General features: G+C 40.4%; 2 protein-coding genes across 4 annotated transcripts; one reads left to right on the plus strand and one right to left on the minus strand.

Moving 5' to 3' along the window:
- The first annotated feature begins 217 nt into the window (after positions 1-217).
- LOC105026769 (C-type lectin domain family 4 member E-like) lies at positions 218-11,223 on the plus strand. Of its 3 annotated transcripts, none has more exons than XM_010898454.5 (6): positions 218-526; positions 2,375-2,470; positions 2,686-2,718; positions 5,138-5,280; positions 5,370-5,494; positions 10,275-11,223. In XM_010898454.5, the coding sequence occupies exons 1-6, from the start codon at positions 442-444 to the stop codon at positions 10,453-10,455; spliced, it is 663 nt and encodes a 220-aa protein (XP_010896756.1). In that variant the 5' UTR covers positions 218-441; the 3' UTR covers positions 10,456-11,223. The 3 variants fall into 3 exon arrangements, with proteins under 3 accessions (XP_010896756.1, XP_019898629.1, XP_019898628.1); XM_020043069.3 differs by having other exon boundaries at positions 221-526; positions 2,290-2,470; XM_020043070.3 differs by lacking the exons at positions 2,375-2,470; positions 2,686-2,718 and having other exon boundaries at positions 220-526.
- Positions 11,224-17,790: 6,567 nt separating this feature from the next.
- Positions 17,791-19,657, minus strand: LOC109615014 (obscurin-like). The gene is made up of 5 exons (XM_020043164.2): positions 19,597-19,657; positions 19,186-19,506; positions 18,758-19,036; positions 18,349-18,594; positions 17,791-17,810 (listed from the first exon to the last, which is right to left on the minus strand). The coding sequence occupies exons 1-5, from the start codon at positions 19,655-19,657 to the stop codon at positions 17,791-17,793; spliced, it is 927 nt and encodes a 308-aa protein (XP_019898723.2).
- Between the last annotated feature and the right edge of the window lie 4,511 nt (positions 19,658-24,168).

Consider the following 24,168-nt stretch of genomic DNA (forward strand, 5'->3'; position numbering starts at 1 on the left):
TCTGATCACTCCAAAGGTGCTTCTATGGAAGTGCTGAATAGAGGATGGGAATACTTACATTAAGAATTTAAAGGATAGGAATATGTACATTCAGAATATGAATTGACAAAGATTTCTGAATACTTTGCTTCCAAAACAGCATAATACAACATAATGTAGACAAATCTAAGGGTTGTCAATACTTTTTTAGGGACTGTATATTCTAACCTTTTTCCTCATTGGGACTGAAATGTCAGTGATGGCTTGTTCTGCTGTATCTGTTCCGTTTTGTTATTGTGTTTTTTTGAATGTGTTCTAGTTTGTCTGTTATGTTCAGCAGGTTAACTATATGTGTGCTTATTTGAGTGTGTGTGTGTGTGTGTGTGTGCGCATGTCTGTGCTGTCTAGTGACCTTCTTCCTCTTCTGGTCCCCATTATGGGAGCCGACTTGAAGCAGTGATAATGTCTGATGAAATTGTCTACTACAATGACCAAGTCCGTTGTCACCAAAACAAAGTCGCTGGGGCAAGAGGTGACGCTTTTAAAGGTAAGTCTCTCGTCATTTTAAGTGGTTCACAAGGATCCGAACAACAAAGTTATTGTGGAAGATAAAATAAATTTGTTCCACATGCTTATACATTTTAAAATGACAATATGATCTCAACAGAATATTTTAAAATGCATTTGAAATCGTTAGGGAGTCCTCAGTTTAGTCTGTACACTTTGACAGTGCATTCAAGTCCTTAAAAGGATTTGAATTGAACTTGCTTGCATCCATATGAACTTATTATTTACTACTTTCCATAGGCGAAAGTGACACTGTACAGGCATATACATGTGTATGTACAGGGTGAAAATATATTATGGCGTCCTTAGCCATCTGCTCAACATATTTGGGGGGTACTTTAAAGGAAAGATATGTTAGATATTATACAGCTCCAGAAAAAATTAAGAGACCACTGCACCTTTTTCTTTCCTTTCCAAAAAACATGAGAGAAAGGCTGTATGTTGTTGTGTTGTGAATGCTAGCCTTTTGAACCAGCCTGATCAAGCAAGCTTACATTTAAAAGCTACACATACCTCATGAACCAGCCTGATCAACCAAGCTTACATTTAAAAGCTACACATACCTCATGAACCAGCCTGATCAAGCAAGCTTACATTTAAAAGCTACACATACCTCATGAACCAGCCTGATCAACCAAGCTTACATTTAAAAGCTACACATACCTCATGAACCAGCCTGATCAAGCAAGCTTACATTTAAAAGCTACACATACCTCATTAACCAGCCTGATCAAGCGAGCTTATTATTTAAAAGCTACACATACCTCATGAACCAGCCTGATCAAGCAAGCTTACATTTAAAAATGTATACACATCAATCTGGTTGTACTGGGATTCATATCAAACGGGATAGGATATACCTTAAATCAATCAAGCCAATGCGATGTAGTAGCTCCACATTTCACAACAACAAACTCTTTAACAGATATATGGAACAGGTTGAAGACACCTTTAATAAAGACAACAGTGTGCTGAAAATGTTGTGGTCTTATCCCCCAACATTTTGTCATTACATTGTAGTTAATATAAAAAAATGTCACATATAATGAATTAATGTTTTATGAAAGCCTTTAGTATTCCTTGGCAGTTTAATCTGGGGAAAAAATAAATAAAATGTTTGTCTCATTGCAGCAAATGACAAAGAAAAATGTAATTTAATAAGGTCAACACAGACAATGAGAGAGACAAATGTCATAAATAAGATTTGTGTTCCATACATAGCTTTTTTCAATGAATTGCAGTCACTGAGGAAGAAAAACATCACATGTATAAATATATATGTAATATTTCAAAAACAGTTTCTTGTCTAATGTTATTAAATATATCCACACTGTTTTTGAAATGTAGTCGTATTTCTATACAGAAGCTCTCCATCCGTAATATATGTAAAAATTTTTTGTCACTTTCTCATGTTTAAACTCACTCAGTATCTCACAAAATTGAGTACACCCTTCACATTTTTGTAAATATTTGAGTGTATCTTTTCATGTGACACTGAAGAAATGACACTTTGCAACAATGTAAAGTAGTGAGTGTACAGCTTGTATAACAGTGTACATTTGCTGTCCCCTCAAAATAACTGTTGTCACATGAAAAGATATAATCAAATGTTTAGAAAAATGTGAGGGGTGTACTCACTTTTGTGAGATACTGTAACTCAGGCTCACAAATAACTTTGCTGTGGTACAAACAGCCAAATACAATAGTACTCCATTGCGAAATACTACTTTGACCTACCAATAGATCTAGTGTCCAGTGCACTCCCTGACCGCCTGCCTACCAGGTTTCTGACCTACCTACCTGCCTCTCTCTCCCTCACATCCCCAAGTGGGGTCAAGGGGAGGGTCTCAAAGTGTTACCATGGTGACACTGGCGTGTCTCTGGATTCTACTGTTTTGCCTGGCTACTGCTTGGGTAGTGCTCTGTGAGTATAGAACTATATCACTGTTCTGACCCTTTTAACACTTCAGTTTTGATGTACTTTGCTGGCCTGGTTACTCATCTATCATAGCTTCTGGAACCCTGCTGAAAAACACAAAATATCCAAGCCAGAGGTTTCTAGTACAGTTTAGGTTGGCTAAATAGTGTGAAATGCATGAAGAAAAACAAATCACGCCTGTTGTATTATTTTTGCTCCAGTTGTTTCCAGCAGGACGACAGACAATCTATCAGGTGAGAATACACATGATCCAAAGGTCTTTGCACATTTCATAAATGTTTGAGGAAGTTCTTGACAAATACATTTACCACACCTGACAAAGACTGTTATTTTGCTGTAATACATAATATCAATTGTTTTATTTCACTTTTATGTTGTTTCCCCAAATTTAGGATTTTAACATTGTGTATACCATCACTGCATGGTAGATCCTGCTTTTTCCCTACAGGAACAAGGCATTTGGAATAAATTAAGTGTATTAAACATGTAGCAGGGTCTGGACAAAAAATAATTGAACCTCTACAATAATTGTACTTCTTTCAAAGTGAGTAATTGAAGTTAAGTGGTTCAATTAATAAGATTACATTTCGGGTATTAGTTAGAGGTACCCTGTAAAAAAAAACAGTTTGGGTGGGCCCTTAAAAATAGAGTCCTGTTGAAGCTGACTATGAGCCTGACTGATGCAACCGACCTTCCTAATGGTGGAGTGAGAGCTATTTCTCACTGATGTGGACAGGAGCCTATTATAACCTAACCCATCCAGTATGCGGCAGTCCTGTGGGTAAAAATGCCTTGTTGATGCTAGAGGTCAGAGGAGAATGGGCCGACTGATTCAAGCTGATAGAAGAGCAAGTTTGACTGAAATAACTCATTACAACCGAGGTATGCAGCAAAGCATTTGTAAAGCCACAACACGCACACCCTTGAGACGGATGGGCTACAACAGCAGAACACCCCACCGGGTACCACTCATCTCCACTACAAATAGGAAAAAGAGGCTACAATTTGCACGAGCTCACCAAAATAGGACAGTTGAAGACTGGAAGAATGTTGCCTGGTCTGATGAGTCTCGATTTCTGTTGAGACATTCAGATGGTAGAGTCAGAATTTGGTGTAAACAGAATGAGAACATGGATCCATCATGCCCTGTTACCACTGTGCAGGCTGGTGGTGGTGGTGTAATGGTGTGGGGGATGTTTTCTTGGCACACTTTAGGCCCCTTAGTGCCAATTGGGCATCGTTTAAATGCCACGGCCTACCTGAGCATTGTTTCTGACCATGTCCATCCCTTTATGACCACCATGTACCCATCCTCTGATGGCTACTTCCAGCAGGATAATGCACCATGTCACAAAGCTCGAATCATTTCAAATGGGTTTCTTGAACATGACAATGAGTTCACTGTACTGAAATGGACCCCACAGTCACCAGATCTCAACCCAATAGAGCATCTTTGGGATGTGGTGGAACGGGAGCTTCGTGCCCTGGATGTGCATCCCACAAATCTCCATCAACTGCAAGATGCTATCCTATCAATATGGGCCAACATTTCTAAAGAATGCTTTCAGCACCTTGTTGAATGCCACATAGAATTAAGGCAGTTCTGAAGGCGAAAGGGGGTCAAACACAGTATTAGTATGGAGTTCCTAATAATCCTTTAGGTGAGTGTATGTGTTTGCAAAGAAAACATGAGTGAGCTGGCAAAACCCATGTCTATTATTTCTTATGGGATTACCATACCAGAATGGCACAATTATAAAATAAAACATGGCAACAAAGAAAAAACTAACCACTGAAGGGTCAACTTGGCCTTGTGCTTCGGGTCATTGTCATGCTGGAAAGTCTAAGAGTGTCCCATGTGCAGCTTTCGTACAGAAGATTGCAAATTGTCTGCCAATATTTTCTGATAACATGCTGCATTCATCTTGCCTTTAGAGCTCAGACACCCCCAAAACATCTGTGAGCCACCTCCATGCTTCGCAGTGGGGATGGTATTCTGTTCACTATAGGCCTTGTTGACCCCTCACCAAACAGCGCTTATGGTTGTGACCCTAAAGCTCAATTTTAGTCTTGCCACTCCAAATTACTGTGTGTCAGAAGCTGTGAGGCGTGTCAAGGTGTGGTCTGGCATTTCACCTGCGTGTGCCTGTTACAAGGCCAAACATTCAAGGGTATGTAAACTTTTTATCAGGGCCATTTGGGTGATTTCTGTTATCATTATGAATTAAAAAGGAGCCAAACAACTATGTGATAATAAATGGGTTCATATGATCACTATCTTTAAATGAAATAAAACATTTTTGCATGATCAGTCATATATTTTTTAAATCAATGCCTGATTTTCACAATTTCTGCCAATGTATGCAAACTTATGAGCAGAACTGTAACTGTGCTCGCAGTTATATCCAAACTTTTGGATATTATTTTTCACCCTTTTCATAATCCATGCATTCGTATTACTTCATCTCTTACTTCGATATAATGCTCTTTGGTCTTCATTTTCCTTCAGATTCAAAGCATAATTTATAATCTTTCATCAGTGGGGTTTTTGTCCAGAAAATATGACAACTGTGATGAAAAAATGTATCAAGCTTTAATGATCCACAGAATAAGTCAAAACAGTACATTTGTTTCTTCCCCTCTATCTTCAAGCTACAGGATGCGCTATTGGCTGGGAGTTCTACAATGGATCATGCTACCACTTCTCTGATGACAAACTGACCTGGGAACAGAGTCAATATGCCTGTATCCATGATGGAGGACACCTGGTTATTATAGAGAGTTGGCAGGAGCAGGTATGGTGTAATGTAGGTTTAAAGAGTTTGATATTTTCCGATGAGATTCTGCCCATTGTTTCTCTACATTATCCTTCTCTCCTCCATAGGACTTCATTAGAAAGAAAGTGGGAAACAATTTTGTTGAGAACACTTACTGGATTGGAATGACAGACATTGAGGTGGAGGGAGTTTGGGTCTGGATGGACAATACAACCCTTAATGACAACATAATGTAAGGACATGTTAAAGGTTAATTAATGCAGTATTTATATATACATTGCTGCTAGAAAGTATATGAACCCCTTGTGCAACTATAGATTATTTTTCACCATGAAATCTTTATTTATTCCGAACCTTACGTAACATGTTTATAGTTACCAATTCCATGTATTTGTTTAAAGGAAATCATGCATGTAATAAAAACAAAATTAAAAAGGAATTATTACAAAAAGAAAAAAAGTGAACCCCAAGTTTCACTATTAAATCAAGTAGGTTAGTTAAATCAGGCAGGAAAAGAGTTGGGTACCAAATGAACCAATTAAAAGGGAGATCTTTAGGAAAGAGTTTGGGCAAGGCTGGTAAATAGAGACACGATTGATTTGCTCTCAAGAGTAGTGAGAGCAAATCAATCTGGGGAAGGCTATGCAACCATCTAAAAAAGAGTGAGGCAAATAATTTACAAATAGAGAGCATTTGCATTGGCACTATCTTTCAAACTATAGGCGGTTTGTGCAAAACTCTACACACTAACCACAAAACCTTCTACCAAACCAGCAAAACATTATACACCTCTAACACAAGCAAAAAATCTGCAAATTCTTTAAAAAAGAATTAGAATTTGTACACACAAACCATCGATTGAATAAGCACACGAAGCACCAACTATGCACTGAGTGTTTAAATGAAAAACTTTGTGGCTTTTTCTTTGTTCAGGGTACAACAGTTTGCAATACAGTTTTGTCATACATGTAAACATACATACACACAGGCATCCAAATGGGTCAAGTATGGATGTGTATTCTGAACATACTGTAACACACTATCAATTCAAATGATGGGAAAAGTTGTTTTCTTTTCTCAAAATGTTCTGACACTCCTCAAACAACAAAAGTGCAGTACAAGACAACAAAAACATTTGTGCTAGAAGAAAAAGAACAAATAAATGAGACTACATCTGACCTTTGTGGGTCGGGCCATTAGACTTAATCCACATCACTTGCAATGTTGTCTTAAGCTAGGCAGAGTTGAAAGTATTACCTGGAGTTCCGTATCCAGACCTGGCACGCCTCCTGATTGACATCTCCACAAGCCTCCTCCATTTGCCTGTAGAAGGAGCACACATTGGTGGGGCTGGTGATCATACACCTTCCGACGACGTGCAGAGAATAATTCTTCAATAGGAATCAAGAACCGAAAGAATGGGGGGAGATTGAATGCAATGAAAAGTGGGTGAGCTGTTCATTAGGGATTAGTCTGTTGTGGCCCCTGGTCATCAGGGATTAGTCTGTTGTGGAGGGTGTTTAGAGATAGGATAATGTGTATCTGAGGCCTATTTATAGTGCTCAAGGTCTGATTTGTGTGAACACATTATCTCTAAGTTTGTATCACGTGTGTCAGTGTGGAAAGGCAGTTGGCATAATGGTGTAGCAATGTGGAGACCAATGTTCACAGTGGTGTTCTAAAATGACAAATGAGTGTGAAGCAGAGAATGTGCGTTCACATTGGCGCACTTGGTATATGCACTGGCTACTAGTGTAAATGGTTTCAGAGTTTGTGCTGCAAGAATCACTCAAAGCATTCAGAAAAAACTGTAACATGACATCAATTCAGCCTAAAAGTAAACACCATTCCAAAATATAACGAAGAGCCACAAGAAAAATCAGGTAAATGCCAACCCAAACATAATATCTGGAGATTTGCGGACATCCCTTGCTGCAATTCACATGACTGTGAATGACTATGCCATTCATGAAAAGGCTGCTAGGAAGAAGCCTCAGAAGCTGTCAAAAAAGAACCAAACTGACCATCTTTGCCATACACCACTAGGACAAGCCTGGAGTTTCTGGAAGTGTATTCACTGGACAGATGAGTCCACAATTTACCTTAATGGTCACAATCAAAGACAATGTTTGGCGAAACCAAACATGTTGGATTCTTGAACAGAACGTCAAGCCATCAGTTAAGGAGCTAAAGCTGGGCCGAAACATGGGTACTTCAACGAGAATATGACTCAAAGCATTCAAGCAAAGTTCCCAAAGAATGTCTCAGGAGAAAGAAGATTTATGTTTTGGATTGGCCAAGTCAAAATTCTGACCTTAATCTAATCAAGATGCTTTGGCAGGACCTGCAGCAGGCAGTACATGCCAGACACCCCTTAAATCTCACTTGTGTGTGACTGTGTACTGGGAGTGGGCAAAACTCTGTCAAAAAATATATCAGATATTGAGTAGTGGCTATAACAAATCTTTACTCCAAGTTCTTGTTGCAAATCGAGGTGCCTCAAGCTATTGAATGAAGGGGTTCACACATTTTTGCACACATCAAATTATTTTTCTTTGTGTCCTGTATTTAGATAAGGATTTGTAGTTATTTTAATATATATATTTTATAAAAAAATAAAGACCATAATTTCTGGGGTTCAAAAAATGTATATATATATCTATATACCGGTTCACAAACACACCCTCAACCACACACATGAAGAGACAGTTGGTTTTAGCCTCTTTGGGCCCTAGTTAAGATTTGACATGGGACATCCATTTTGTGGTAAACAATTGCCTTTATTTTTTTTAAGTTCATTTCCTTCATGTTGCCTGTGCAACATCGCGTGGCAGTCGGGGACAGTGCCTCTGGGATGGCAGACCGGGGTGGTGGTCCCTCTTTATAAGAAGGGGGACCGGAGGGTGTGTTCCAACTATAGGGGGATCACACTTCTCAGCCTCCCCGGGAAAGTCTATGCCAGGGTTCTGGAGAGGAGAATACGGCCGATAGTAGAACCTCGGATTCAGGAGGAACAGTGTGGTTTTCGTCCAGGCCGTGGAACACTGGACCAACTCTATACCCTCTACGGGGTGATGGAGGGTTCATGGGAGTTTGCCCAACCAGTCCACATGTGTTTTGTGGATTTGGAGAAGGCATTCGACTGTGTCCCTCGCGGCATCCTGTGGAGAGTGCTTCGGGAATATGGGGTCCTGGGTCCTTTGCTAAGGGCTGTCAGGTCCCTGTACGACCGAAGCAGGAGCTTGGTCCGCATTGCCGGCAGTAAGTCAGACTTGTTCCCTGTGCATGTTGGACTCCGGCAGGGCTGCCCTTTGTCACCGGTTCTGTTCGTAATTTTTATGGACAGAATTTCTAGGCGCAGCCAGGGGCCGGAGGGTGTCAGGTTTGGGGACCACATGATTTCGTCTCTGCTCTTTGCGGATGATGTTGTCGTGTTGGCCCCTTCAAGCCAGGACCTTCAGCATGCACTTGGACGGTTTGCAGCCGAGTGTGAAGCGGTGGGGATGAAAATCAGTGCCTCCAAATCCGAGGCCATGGTCCTCAGTCGGAAAAGGGTGGCTTGCCCACTTCAGGTTGGTGGAGAGTGCCTGCCTCAAGTGGAGGAGTTTAAGTATCTAGGGGTCCTGTTCACGAGTGAGGGAAGGATGGAACGGGAGATTGACAGACGGATCGGTGCAGCTTCTGCAGTAATGCGGTCGATGTATCGGTCTGTCGTGGTGAAGAAAGAGCTGAGCCGCAAGGCGAAGCTCTCGATTTACCGGTCAATCTACGTTCCTACTCTCACCTATGGTCATGAGCTTTGGGTCATGACCGAAAGGACAAGATCCCGGATACAGGCGGCCGAAATGAGCTTTCTCCGCAGGGTGGCTGGGCGATCCCTTAGAGATAGGGTGAGAAGCTCGGTCACCCGGGAGGAGCTCAGAGTAGAGCCGCTGCTCCTCCACATCGAGAGGGGTCAGCTGAGGTGGCTTGGGCATTTGTTTCGGATGCCTCCGCAACGCCTTCCTGGGAAGGTGTTCCGGTCCCGTCCCACCGGGAAGAGACCCCGGGGAAGACCTAGGACACGCTGGAGGGACTATGTCTCCCGGCTGGCCTGGGAACGCCTCGGTGTCCCCCCGGAAGAGCTGGAGGAAGTGTCTGGGGAGAGGGAAGTCTGGGCATCCCTGCTTAGACTGCTGCCCCCGCGACCCGGCCCCGGATAAGCGGAAGATGATGCGATGCGATGCGATGCGATTTCCTTCATTTCTATACAACTTGCCATGGGGCATGAAAATTTATGTCTTTCTGTGTACATTCAATGTACATCAGATTATTTGTATGTACTATTCATTGGCATATTACACTTAAATAATATATATTCATATATATATATATATATATATATATATATAGATAGATAGATAGATAGATATATAGATCATTTTCAATAATATAATTTAAATATAAATAATATTCGACACTCCCACCCATACTGTTCATATTCCCCATTCTACACTCTTTAAAATTGCTGCTAGTTTAAATTTTGTATGTATATTTTTGCTTTATATATTTCTTAATTCTTACTGCATAGATGCTGTGTGCCATGTCCCAAGAATTTCATTGTTCAGAATGACTGTTATTCGGTGCATTTGATGAATAAAAAGACTTGCAGTTTTTAAGCCTATTTCCCTAACTTTGAAACTCTACACCTAACCCTTATTTTAACACTAACACTATAAGCATAAAACAGACAGTTTTTTGAGTACTGGCAATTGGTCCTCACTTGTCAGATTTGTTGTTGGTTTACTATTCATGTATCAACTTCTAGTTCTCATAAAATAATCACCCACACACACTATACACACAGTTTTACACTCAAAAGCATTTGCACACTTCGACACAGTAACTAACACACATACTCATTGAAACACAGAATAATGGACTGTATTGTTTTATAACTAATGTGTTTTCTTCTATAGATACATACAGACATACATACAATATAGAGTAATTATGTATCTCCTCTGTTCTAGGTTCTGGGACCCACGCAATGGAACAGAGAATAGTGACAAACCAGAACCAAATAACTGGTTGCTAATGGAACACTGTGCCCGAATGGGTCGAAGATGTTTAGATCAAATGCAATGTTGGTTTGACTATATATGTAACATACCATGTAAAAGAATCTGTGAGAGTCGTGCAGCAAAAACGTAATCCTGATAAATCAGAATGTTTTGCTTATAACCTGGGCAAGGTAAGGCATTGTTTGGCACTTTCCCAGTTACAGATTAGATCTGGTCTTGGACTAAGAAGCGTAATCATTGAGGTTAATTGGAAGTGTGATTAAAACTAGGCTTCATCTGTATCAACAAACAGTTCCATAATGTATGATTTGGATGTGAATCCAGAGTGTTTAGCCACGCGGGTAGAACTTATGCTGACCCTTAAAGAAATGAAGAAGGGGTGATGATCCTTGGAATTTGATTACTGGGAAATGGGCTTGACAGTTGGTCATGGGGTGTAGAATTAGGGAGGGTGGATGGGCCATGACCCCCCCCCCAATATTACAAACAGGTCAATGTGATCCTCGGGGGGAAAGACTGAAAATCCTGGGATCCATTGACCCTGACCCACCCCAATATACAATACAACCTATGCCGTTGTTTGGTCATGCTTTAAAGTCTGCGTTTGTTTGATCTTCACAACACACTTTAGCTGATAAAAGAATTGTTACACCATTTCATGTACTATCGCTTTCTTTTTACTACCCGCACAAGTTATTAACCTTATCAACAAAAAAATCTGTTTGCCAAAACCCAGGATCTGCACAAGAGTTTGCCAAAACCCAGGATCTGCACAAGGTTATTCTTATAAACATGGCCTATGGAGGAACTAGTGGATTTGAAGTGCGTTAGTTGACTGTAAAGGGCATGCCCTATTTAAATTCTGGTAATTATTTGATATATGGAATGAATAAAGACAATCACCTGAAAAGTACCTGAATGCTTCAAGTCTATGAGCAGAAAGGTTTGTCATACTGAATGAACGAGCAGTTGTTTCATAATGCATTTGATTGTGGAGCAACATCTTGGGTCTCGGGCTTCTGTGATGCTTTACAAAGTGTTGTGTAAGGCATTCCATTTCCTAAGTTACATAATTCTGTGCATAACCACAATATTAGTAGTTTTGTAAATGGGTGGCTCTTGCATCAAAGTCACCAGTCTCTCAACAGAAGACTCTGTGGTGCTTTTTGATTGAGGAACTGAAATGTGTACTTTCCTTACTCTTGCAATTGTAACATAAGGCTGGAGATCATGGACAAACTAAACTAAAAAGATGATGTGATTATGTTATAACCATCAAAACAAAAATGAAAACAAACTTCCCAACCAACCAAAATAAATATTGTGTTGAAAAATCTAGACAGAAAGAAAAAGTTTAGAAGAGAAAGGATTATACAATGAGTATGTTTCTGTGATGATGCTGGGATTATAAAATATATTTATATCTTTTTTTTCACTTTTATCCTGTTATTCTCCCAAATTTGTGATGTTATAACTGTGATTAAGCCCCTGCCTTATTCCAGCAGTTAGAAGTGGAGTCAGGACAGTCATTGTAGGGACAGTCATTGTCAAAGTACATCCAGTGCCGCTCTGCTTCTTTTATCTTGAGCAAGCTCATAGGTACACATATTCAATTATCAACCCCCCCAAAACCAAAAGCTGCTGTCTGATTCCACTGCACCCCTGGGCTAATCCACTAGCAGTATTCAAAGCCGGGCCTCACAATTAACAACAATTCATTTCATAATGAGTGGAGCTAGATTGGGGGCCAAAAATCTAACTTTGTGACTGGGAGCTCAATGGGGTGACATCGACAGCTGTTTCTGGACTCTTCTCCAGTAGTGAACCATGTTTCTGTGTATAATATCAGAGATTAAGTGAACCAGTGGGAGTGGTGTAGGACAAAACCTTAGAAATGCTTTATTGTATGATATATAAACTGATATACAGTATAGACTTATTTTAATTTCTCAGACTAACCCTTTTACTCACACACTGGGAAACACAATAACTAAATCAAATGTAAAGGAAGGCTGACTAAAGGAGATGGATGCTGACAATGTCCATTTACTGTCAAAAAACAATGAAGCTATGGTTTGCAAATGATACAGAACATTTTGATCAGTCACCTGAAGGACAGACGTATTAAATCAAAGATTCTATATATTTCATCACATTTACAACCATACAATAACCAATACCAAATATACATTGGCTGTGTCCGCAGATAACATCCACTATCATCACCACGTTACTGAATAAAACAACAGATTACATGAGAAGTTTGTTTTGCTAAGAAAACATTTGATATGCAATAATAGCTTTAAGTACTGTTCCATCCAAAAAAAGTGACTAATGGGGATGATTTCTTGTACCAATTTTGAAAAAGATTTTTTTTTGCAGTCGTAATGTAGGACAAAGGTTTGGCAAGGGGGTATAATTAGGGGTTAATTTTAGGCCTTAACAGTTACAATTCGGCATAGAGTCAGATTTAAGGTTAGGTTTCTGGTATGAACAGTTTCACGGCTTATGCTTAGGCATTAAGGTTAGGTTAAGTTTAGGGTTAAGGTTAGGGTTATGGTACGGATTAGAGTTAAGATTAGTGAAAGTAGGGTTTTTGATGGGAACTCAACTGTTCCGATTTAGGTAACTAAGAACAATGTCTGCTCACATGGGTGCATGGCTGTGGCCTAATAGGAGACTGTTGTGTCACCTTAACTGTGTCAGCTCAGCTCATCCAAATGTTCATTTGGTTTAGCTAACTTTTCTGAAGAGGAGATAATCTATTTTTTGTTGTTCCGATTAATTTTATTGATTTTAACAACTTTATCAATGCATGTTAGAGTTTAGTCAACTGTTTTCATATCCAACTTCTTGCGTTGAATTTTAGCATACGTCACATCACCTGACCCATCAGCAGCAGAAGCACCTACAGAATGATACATAATACAGGAAGACTTAGTTAAACTTTACAGCCTCAACCACATGCTGAGTTGCCACACATTCCAACTAAAAACATAACAGTACCATTTCCAATGTTGCCTGAGTGATTGATAATTTGGTAGATGTTAGGATCACCTGTTGGTCAAAGGATAGACAAAAGTTAGCTTTCCAAAAGACAAAGTAATGTAACATGTAATACAGAGTGGGTGGTGAAAAGTCAGTGCATGATGTTGTAGTTAGAGGTCTGGGCTGAGAGACTGACCATACTGCAGACTTGTATACACAACATCAGGAGACTGAACCTGGGTAGATCCTTGGACCTCTTGGGGATCCAGTCTGGTGCTTGAGGGACGGATGGACCAACATGTAGAGAAACAACAATGATGAAAACAGTCAATATGTTACTATATGAATCAACATAGGTTAGAGACAGGTGTACTGACCAGACTATTCTGTTAGAACATGAACCTGTAAAGGGAAATATACAAATTATATTAGGTCATTTATGTTTTGAAATATTGTCTCCCGTAAACATGTGCTAAAAAGCACTAGTAAAAGCATCACCTTTGTTGTTTTTATATTGACACAGCAGGACCAGGAAGATGGTCAGCAGAAAAGCAGCAACAACCAGACCCACAACCACTCCTACTAGGACTGATGTAGAGGATATAGGACCTATGACAGAAGAAAGAACAGCAAACCTCCATAAGACAAAAAAGTACATGTAAATGAATAAAATATGACACTGAGACCGCGGGCCACATCCGGTCCTTTGGGAGTCCCTGTCCGGCTCGGGTAAGTCAATCAGAAATTGCATGTAAATATGTGTACGCCATGCAGGCAATACAACTGCAACTCTATTTATTTTTCAATTTAAATATGTGCGCGCGTGCCTACACGTCTTCACAGAAAGGTGTTGGAGAACAGGTGTCTGAGATACCTAGTTGGCTGTTACCCCTAAAAAGAATCTATGCTCACGTAAAAAAAAGAAAAAAGATTGATACAGAATGTAGAGTTTTTAACAAGACATGGACTTCTAAGTGTTTATTTACAGAAGTCTAAGATAAAGCCTCGTGCTTAGTTTGAGGAGTACAGATCGCGGTGTTTAAAGATTTAAATTTGAATCGCCACTATGTGACTAAACATGCAGAGAAATACAAGAACTTGACTGATGCAGAGCGGACACGGGGATCAAGGACTTTTCATCAAACTTCACACATCCAGGGATAGCGCAGTCAAGACCAGTTGTGATATCACACAAAATATTGTCATTTGAGAATGTGCCCCTCTCCAGACGAACCGTAACAAGAAGGGTCGAGAACATTGCGTGAAATCTGGAGTTTCAGCTGCAAAAAGCAATGTTGACTTTTTCTGCTTGGCTTTGGATGAGAGCTGCGATGTCAACGACACAGCCCAGTACTCGTAGTACGTGGGATAAGGACTTGAAGATTACGGAGGAGCTGGCAGCAATTCGACCAATGAAAGAGACGACAACAGGGAGTGATTTGTTGACGGAGGTAAATGCCTGCTTGGACAAGCTGGGAGTGAAATGGCACAAACTCGCACGTGTTACAACGGATTGTTTTCGAAATCTGATGGGGTAAAATGTCGGACTCTTAAAACGGCTGCAGGATAATGTGACGGTGCGAGTGCAATGTGTGCGTATAAATGAGCCAGTGGAAAAAAGGAGACAAAACACGAGAAAAACGGTTCAAAACTTTATCTGGAAAACCACCTTACGTTCGGACATGAAACAATAATCCGTGCCACACTGTGACAAACAGAACCAATATACTGTATACTGAACTAATGACTAAGAGACAACAGGTGCGTCCTAAAGTGACTGAAATTAACCCTGAACAGAAATAGGTATTTTTTTATTGTATTATACATCACGAGGTGTTGAGTAAGCCTGTGCTAAAAATTACCAATGTTATTATTAACTCAAACATTTTTATCAGGGCAAGAGCATTGAATCACAGTTTGTTTCACTTTTGGAGGAGCATGAGACTGAACATTGTGACATAGGCAACCACATTAAGGAATGAGCCAAATACCAAACTGCAATTGTCACGGGTTGGATATTAATTGTGCATGTATTTTGATTATGTTTGTGACTTGATCTACTGTGATTTTGATTTGGATATTGTGTGTGGTTTAGTGTTGTGATTGGTGTTTTGGTTGTAGTGCTTTTGTGTTATTTTTCTATTTGTTAATTGGTTAACAACCCGTGAACTTCGACCTGTACAATGAGGCTATTGATTGGACTGTAGAATAAGAACAGGAAATAAAGACCGGACACCGAGAAGGAGAGGAGCAGAAGACTACCGGAGCCAGCTTGAAGCGGTGGAAGAAATTACTACGCGAGACACAAGATCTACGAGCCAGAGGATCCACGCAGGATCCCGTATACCCATAAGGCTCGACGTGCGCACCCCGGGGAATGGGCTACTACTGCCTGTGACCCGGACAGAGTCCTTTCCTGCCAGTTTAGACGAAGGCCGAACTCCGGTGGAAAGGAGCGGATTGCTCGGCTGGTCGCCGGTGTACGCTGCATCTCAGGGACTGGGACATTTGCATAGATATGGTTTTTCATATATATATTTTATTGCTCGATGTTTTAAGTATTGTAATGTAATTTATTGTTAATGTAAATACCTATTGAAATTGTGGTGAAATAAAATATTGATTAAAGTATAGCTTCGCCTTTGGAATACTTTATATACTGCTCCTCCCTCCAAACGAACCTGAGCATAGTTTGTAGTCTGATGAGAAGTTATTGTAACTTTTGGTTGAGTTCCTAGAGCTCTTGTTAATTCTAGGTGGCGTTGTCGATAGGAAAAATAGATTAGCCCAACCTGGTCACACAATGCAAGGGCCTTTTTGTATATGAAATGTACTGCTTTGGTGAAGGCTTTCATGAGAAATTTGCTGTTTCTTTCAAGCCAAATACAGGACAACATTCTCGCCCACTTGCCAACACCAAAGGAAGCCAAAACCTCAGCACTTACTCATCCATGCTAGGAGCACTGCATGTTGAGTTTTCAAGATGATTTCAAGACTGAAAAGTTAAGAATGAAGTGCAAATATTTTTCTCCCTTTCCCTGGAGTGTGAATTACACTCAGTGATGTTCAGCTGGAACTCATTGACCTGCGGTCTGATACACCACTGGTAGAGCACATAAGTCAGTATCACTTCTGCGTTTTTACTTTTCTCTCAAAGAGGAGAACCTTCCAGACATGAGGAGGCATGCTCAGATGTTAGTTTTCTTTGGCTCTGCCTAAATACATGAACAAACGTTCTCAGTGATGAAGTTAGACAAATCCAGATGCAGATCCTGTCTCACTGATGATCACCTGTCAGCTGTCCTTCCACCTCAGACATTCAGCCAGAATATTCAACCACCTCAGACATTCAGCCAGAATATTCAACCACCTCAGACATTCAGCCAGAATATTCAACCACCTCAGACATTCAGCCAGACTTCAGTGCACTTCTTCATGCCCAAGAAAGGCGCTTTACTAATAGTTGTTCTTTTATTTTTGTTGTCAAACACAATCTCTGTTTTATCTTGGTTTAATTGTAGACGATTTTGGTTCATTCAGGTATTTATGTGCTCTATACAGTGACACAGAGAGTCTATTGAGCTGTTGTCATACAGTTGGAGAGCCATATGTATTTGAATATCATCGGCATGGCTGTGGTAGTTAATGCTGTTGTTCTGTAGAATTTGGCCCAGATGTAGTATATAGAGATTGAACAGAAGCGGCCCGAGAACTGATCCCTGTGGAACTCTGCATGTCATAGCCACCCTATCAGATTCATGATTACCAATGGCCCTATGTACTATTTTTAATTTTATATTTGACCTAATCAACATTTTCATAGCCTTGTCATAACATGTATTCTCACCAATAGCAGCTAATCAAAACCACATAATTTACTGCTTTTTGTAAAGCGATAAAATTAATATTGAGCAGAATTAAGTTCAGCCTATTAGTTTGGCCCTCCACAACAGTCCCAGTTTCTCATGTGGCCCTTTGGCTAAATTAATTGCCCATCCCTGCTTTAGATGGATACAAAATATAAATGATTAGAGTTTGGACAACCTGCCGAGCCGATCCCTGTTAATCAATTACTGACTACCGGTAATGGCGGGCCATTACAGTTCTGTGGGTTTTGGTTCTAATTTTCCTGTTTCTATGTTTAGTCTCATCATTGTGATTGGTGTTTTAATGCACGTGATGTTTTAATGTACCTCTGTGCCTGTGTCCTGCCTCCTACAAAGGTGACACTACCACTGATTTAAGTCATGTTTGAGTTCATGACATAATTTCATATACAGGGCAATTCAAAGTGCTTTACTTTCGAAAAAGTAATTGAAATAACATAAATAAAATTAGCATAAAAGACTAAGCATGCAAATAAAAACATCACATTTAATATGATTAAAATATTATAAAAAGATTAATAAAAGACAGAAGAAAACAGGTTTTTAGCCTAGATTTGGAAGTGATCAATGTTGGAGAATGTCTAAGATTTTCAGGCAGTTTGTTCCAACTCTGCACAACATAATGAGTAAACGCAACCTCACCAGCCTTAGTGTTTACTCTGGGAACTGTTAGCAGACCAGACACTGATGACATGAGGAGTCTTAGAGGGTTCATACTGAAAGAAGAATTCTGAGATGTCACTTGGCCCTGATGAATTCAGTAATTTATAGATGAGTAGCAGTATCTTAAAATCAATTCTATGAGATACAAGGAGCCGGTTCAGAAAACTAAGAAATGGTGTAACGTGTTCAGCTTAGATTTTTTTTACTTTGAGCAGCTGTGTTTTGAATGAGCTGCAATTTTCTGGGTGCTTCTTTAGAGAGACCTGAAAACAGGACTACTACTGATGTAAAAGTACTGAGATCATAATTTAATGTTAACACTGCATTACAAATCACTGACTACCCCTGATGTAAAGGTACTGTGATCATAATGTAAACAGTACATTACAAATCAATGACTACCCCTGATGTAATGGTACTGTGATCATAATGTAAACACTACATTACAAATCAATGACTACTGTGATCATTAATTGTTTTCAAACCTCTGATGGTCACCCAGCTTCCAGGTGATTCGACTTCATCCGATTGACACGAATAGGAACCTTCATCTGACTTAGATACTGTAGGGATGGTCATCTCTCCTCTGGCCTCATTGATGATGAGTACTCCATCTTTGTAGAAATCAGCCTTGGGGTTAGTGTGTGGTTGATTTCTATACATACAGCAAAGAGTCACAGAGTCTCCTTCAGTCACAGGATGGGCAGGGCTCTCCAGGATCACATCACCACCTGTGTAACATAATATAAAAAAATGCTGTATATCTGGAATCATCACAGATCATACATATGAATGTCTCAAGAGCACCTACTGCATTGAATACCATCATTCACTTCAAGAATTATACATAATATCTCATATTGGAATAATAAAACGACTGCCTCATGGACCTACCAGACACTGTGATGTTGACAGCATTACTGTACTGTCCTGATCCAGACTCACACCAGTACACTCCACTGTCCCCTGTGTCTGTGGAGGTGATGGTACATGTGGACACTGTTATTGATCCCCAGTTAGGGGAACACCCTGACTCCACTCCTGTCTCTGTGTATCTCATCAGTCTCCATCCAGTAGAGTTTCCCTTCAGATCACAGATCAGTGAGAGAGACTTTGATGTAAAGTGTTGAGTTCTGTTGGGACTTATTCTGAGAGACACTGAAAACGGCAGATCTGAACGAAGAGAAAGAGACACAACTATAGTCATATTATATACAAATTATCTGATCTGAAAGAAAAAAAGAAAGAGATAAATATTTAGTTATACGTCATACACATCAGAATACCTTTAATATGATTCAATTCAGTCTTAATGTACCTACCTCCTAACCAGAGAAACTGAGGTTCACTGTAGTCTGTGTAATAGGCTGGGTCTCCTCTCCCAGCTCTACACACATATCCTCCTGTGTCAGTAGGACCAGCAGGACTCAGAGTGTAAGACTCTTCAGTAGTCCCATATCCAGATAGGGGCTCTACAGAGTAGGACTTGTCCAATAGAGAGGGTAACCCAGCTCTGTAGGGAACAGTCTTGTACCAGGAGAACCTCCAGCCTGTAGATGACTGTTTAACTTCACAGTTCAGAGTCACTGAGTCTCCAGTGTTCATCCACTGAGGAGAGATACTCAGGACAGCCTTGGGTCGATCTGTGATGAGACAGAGAACAGGTTTCCAACAGTCAATCTTAAAAAGTATTCTAGTTTGCCACTGTGATGCGTAAATATAAATATCCTTACATGACACGGTCAGTTGTACTACATCACTGGTTCTGGATTCCTTGTTTCCCTTTACACCCATACAGGTATATGACCCAGTATGAAATGTGGAGGACTGATTCTGTATTCAGGCCATTCTTATAATAGTTATACTAAGTGTCTCGTCCCTGTATGTCACATCTCTTGAATAACAGTCTCTTCTCTGAACATCTGGGTCTAGTTGGGTTGAAAAAATCCATTCTTATCATAAAATAATGTTTCTCAAACAAAAAAATGTGGACGAAAGTATTGGCACCCTTTCATTTAATAGCCTGAGTTTGCCAAGGTAACAACTCTTAGTCTTCTTCTATAATGCTTAATGAGGTTAGAGAAGACAGGGCAAGGGATCTGAGACCAACATTGAGAATCTCTCCAGCTCCTTCAGATTCTGAGTTCCACGCTTTTGGACTCTTCTTGAACTCGTTTTCTTCAAGGCTTAAGTCGTGGACAGGGAGGGCCATTGCAAAACTCAGATTCCGTGGTCAGTGAACAATTTTTGTGTTGATTTTGAGGTGTCTTGCTGGAATATCCAACCACAACCTAATTTCAAGCTGCCTGGCAGAGCCAGTCAGGTTTTGATTTAATACCTGATAGTACTTTATGGAATCCTTGATACAGTATCATGTATCTTAACAAGTTGCCCTGGTCTTTTGGAAGAAAACATCCCCACAACATCAAAGATCCACTACCATACTTCACAGTGGTGATTAAGTACTCTTCCACATGGCTGTCTTCCTGTCTGTGCCAAACCCACCACTGGGGTTTTTTCTTTGGTCTCATCTGACCATTGGAAATCTCTATTTTGGTGTCATCTGATCTGCTCCATTGAAAGTCCCAGTGACATTTGACAAACTGTAGTTTATTGTAAGGTTGTTGTTTGTAGTTATGTAGGTGGCGTCTTATCGTAGTTTTGGAGACTTTCTGACACCAACACCCCTCTAACGTCTGCAATTCTTCAGCTGTGATCCCCTAAGAGGTTCTGTGGCCACTGAAACCCTCCTCACTGTCTGTGGGGTCAATATGGACACATGTCCTCTTTCAGTCCAATTATTAACATCTCCAGGTGCTTTAAACTTCTTAATTAATTAGTAAAGGCCAGCAGTTCAGAACCAGCAGTGCTGATGGCGTCGCAGGCGTGTGCTCAAAGCATGTGCTGTGGAGTTGGCCCAAGGTCTTTACTGACATTTTCAACCTCTCACTGACCCAGGTGGTTTCCAGGCCGAAACCATTGTGCCAGTGCCGAAGCAGTCAACTGCGTCAAGCCTGAATGACTTCCGATCTGTGGCACTCACCCCCACGATCATGAAGTGCTTTGAAAGACTAGTCCTGGCCCACCTTAAGTCCTGGCTCCACCCAACATTGGATCCCTACCAGTTTGCCTATCGGTCAAATAGGTCTACAGAGGATGTCATCTCCAAAGCTTTACACTCTGCCCTGACCAACCTGGACAAACCAACACCTATGTGAGAATGCTGTTCATAGACTTTAGCTCAGCGTTCAACACAGTCATCCCCTCTAGGCTGGTCAACAATCTCCACGACCTTGGGATCAGCCCCTTTCTCTGCAACTGGACTCTGGACTTCGTAACCAACAGACCCCAGTCTGCCAGGTTAGACAACTTCTCCTCCAAGGCTGTGTGCTGAGCCCCCACCTGTACTCGCTCTTCACCCACGGCTGCGTTTCTGTACACAGTTCCAACACCATCGCCAAGTTTGCAGATGACACCACAGTGGTAGGACTGATCAGTGGCAATGACGAGTCAGCCTACAGGGAGGAGGTTAAGTGCCTGGCGGCATGGTGCGCTGACAACAACCTGGTGCAACCAAGGTGCAGCAGTGCCTGTACATTTTAAGGAGGTTGAAGAAGACCCGCCTGTCTTCCAAGATCCTTGTGAACTTTAACTGCTGCTTATTAATGCTTTTCAGTTACACATGCTACTTCAACTTCAATTTGCCTCCACTGCACACTTAGAATAGCCATTTGAACTTGCCTATTTGAACAACTATTCATCCCACTTGTAACATACATTAGACATAATACATGTACATTTTCTGCCCTCCTCTATTTGCCTTCGTTGCACATTTTGAATTGCCATTTGTACTTGCATTTGCCTTCATTGCACATCTATACATCCCACTTGCAACATACATTATACAAAAAATACTAGATTTTTTGCCCACTTCAATTTGTACTTGTGGTTAGATGCTAACTGCATTTCACTGTACTGTACTTGTACTAGTTCATTGACAATAACATTTAATCTAATCTGATCTAATTATTGCCCTGATAGTGGAGACAGGCAATTTCAACCATTGGACTGTTTTCTTATAAATATTTCCAAATTTGTGCGGCTCAACAACCTTTTGTTGCACATTATTCTTATAATGGTCTTTTTTATAGTGGGATGACTATGATAATTTGGCCTCATATTGATACCCCAGTGAAACAGGAAGTCATGGCTTACCATTTAAGTGTTCCTAATCCCTCAGGTGAATTTAAAAAGGAACAATATGAATGGGAATATAATTCAGTTAGATTTAACTCATAAGAAATTCTAGGGGTGCCAATAATTCATGCACATGTTTTGGAGAAACATTTAATTTTTCTTCAATTAAAGTTTTGGTTTTTGTGAATATTTTGAATGGAAGACCAAGAAGTTGAACAGCAGAGATATATTTGACACAGCCCATTTTGCTCGTATTTACCAATGGTAGGGGGCACTGTGTGCATAACTACAGCTTTAATTTAAGTAATGGAGTAAGATGACCAAATATTATTTACATACAGTAATTTCACAGACGTACTTTCTATCCATATTACAAGGCTTTATTTTTATGTGGCCTGGTTCACTGTACTGGGTGTAGTAGACATGGTCTCCTCTCCCAGCTCTACACCTGTACTGTCCTCCATCAGAGACACTGACCTGGCTGAGTGTGTAGGAGGATCCAGAGGTTGTAGCTACTGTTTCAGAGTCTTGTCTGTGTGGTTTGTGGTGAAAGATCCTGTATATTAACACACTACTATACACACCACTATGACAACAACCAACAACAAGTTAGTGATGGAGTTTCTATAGTGAACTCACCAGTGACAGTGATGTGGAGGGGAACACTGAGCTGTGATGACTGGGGACGACCTGTTCTATTCCCCTCACATCTGTACCAAGTAAGTCCAGTCTCATTGATAGTGAATGTGATGGTTTTACTGGTCCAACTGAAAATCTGTTTGTCTTTTATGAACCAGAGGTAAGTCCAGTCTGTGTAGTCTGATATGTCACACTGCAGAGTAACAGTCTCTCCAGAGTAGAGGAGACCATGAGGAGAGACACTCACTATGGCAGACCTGTAGAAAAACAAATAAACATGAAAAGCGAGCATTACATTGTGGGTTCCATAGCCAACATAGATTTCAATAGATTCCTTTAGCGAAGTATTTTTTTTATCAAATGCACCGAATAACACAACGTAATTCTAAACAACGAAGTTCTTGAGACATGGCACACGAGATCTACGCAGCAAGAATTAAGAATTATATAAAATAAAAATATACATGACAATGTAAACTCGCAGCAGAGTGTAGAATGGGGAATATGAACAATATGGGTAGAATTATTAAATATTAAAATGTTCCGAACGCCTCCCGGGGGAGGGAACGCAACACCCCGCTGCATGTGAATGTCCCATGGAGTGGGAAAGGGTATGGAGTCATAGGTGGGAGTAAGGAAGACAGACAAGGCAACTGAGGTAACGTTCACAGGGGTTTATTATTTCCCCACAACACACGATAAAATGGGGAAAAGGAGCTGGACGGAACCAAAGCAAAGAAATCAAAAGTTAAAGTAACTCCTCACTTATCTTACCTGCCTATGTGCTACTTACCTAACTAAGCGCCAACTGGCGAGCTAACCAAAATACCGGGGTTGGACCGTCCAGATCTTACCTAGTGTGTATAGACATTCGGAACACTATGGGTAATGTATCTGTCTGGGTATGAAGTACCTGCTCACTGGTTCTACTCTGCTGTTTCTCCTGTTTACACTCTTCTCTGGATAACTATAGTTTTCACCACAGTGATTTACCAAGTACTATTCCACGTAATCTACCACGTGACCTTCACCACTTGAACAATAACAACAACAGTGGCGGCTGCTGGTCTTTCAAAGAGGGGAAGCTCATTTTCCCTAACCCTAACCCTCTGATGGTCTTCATTTATAGTGACACTCCAGGTCTTTGGGGTCTTTTGGACCCTAGACAATAACATTTAATTTTGTAACAGAACAATATATATATATATATATATTTTTTTTTTACAAATATAATTTTACTCTGTTTATTAATGGCTTTGCTAAAATCAGGTTGACAATATTAGCATTGTCTGCCATCGTGCGCAGTTTCACCCATGTACGACGCTAATCTAGCCTACTACTGTATGTGAATGAATGAACTATCTAAAAAAAAAATATATTAAACTTTGTAAAACTGAAACAAGGATTATGGTGTAGCCTATAATTGTGTGAAATGTATGATGCAAATCGGCTAGCAATTTCGCCAAACA

Source organism: Esox lucius, chromosome 24 (assembly GCF_011004845.1).
Source record: "Esox lucius isolate fEsoLuc1 chromosome 24, fEsoLuc1.pri, whole genome shotgun sequence".
Lineage (NCBI taxonomy): Eukaryota > Metazoa > Chordata > Actinopteri > Esociformes > Esocidae > Esox > Esox lucius.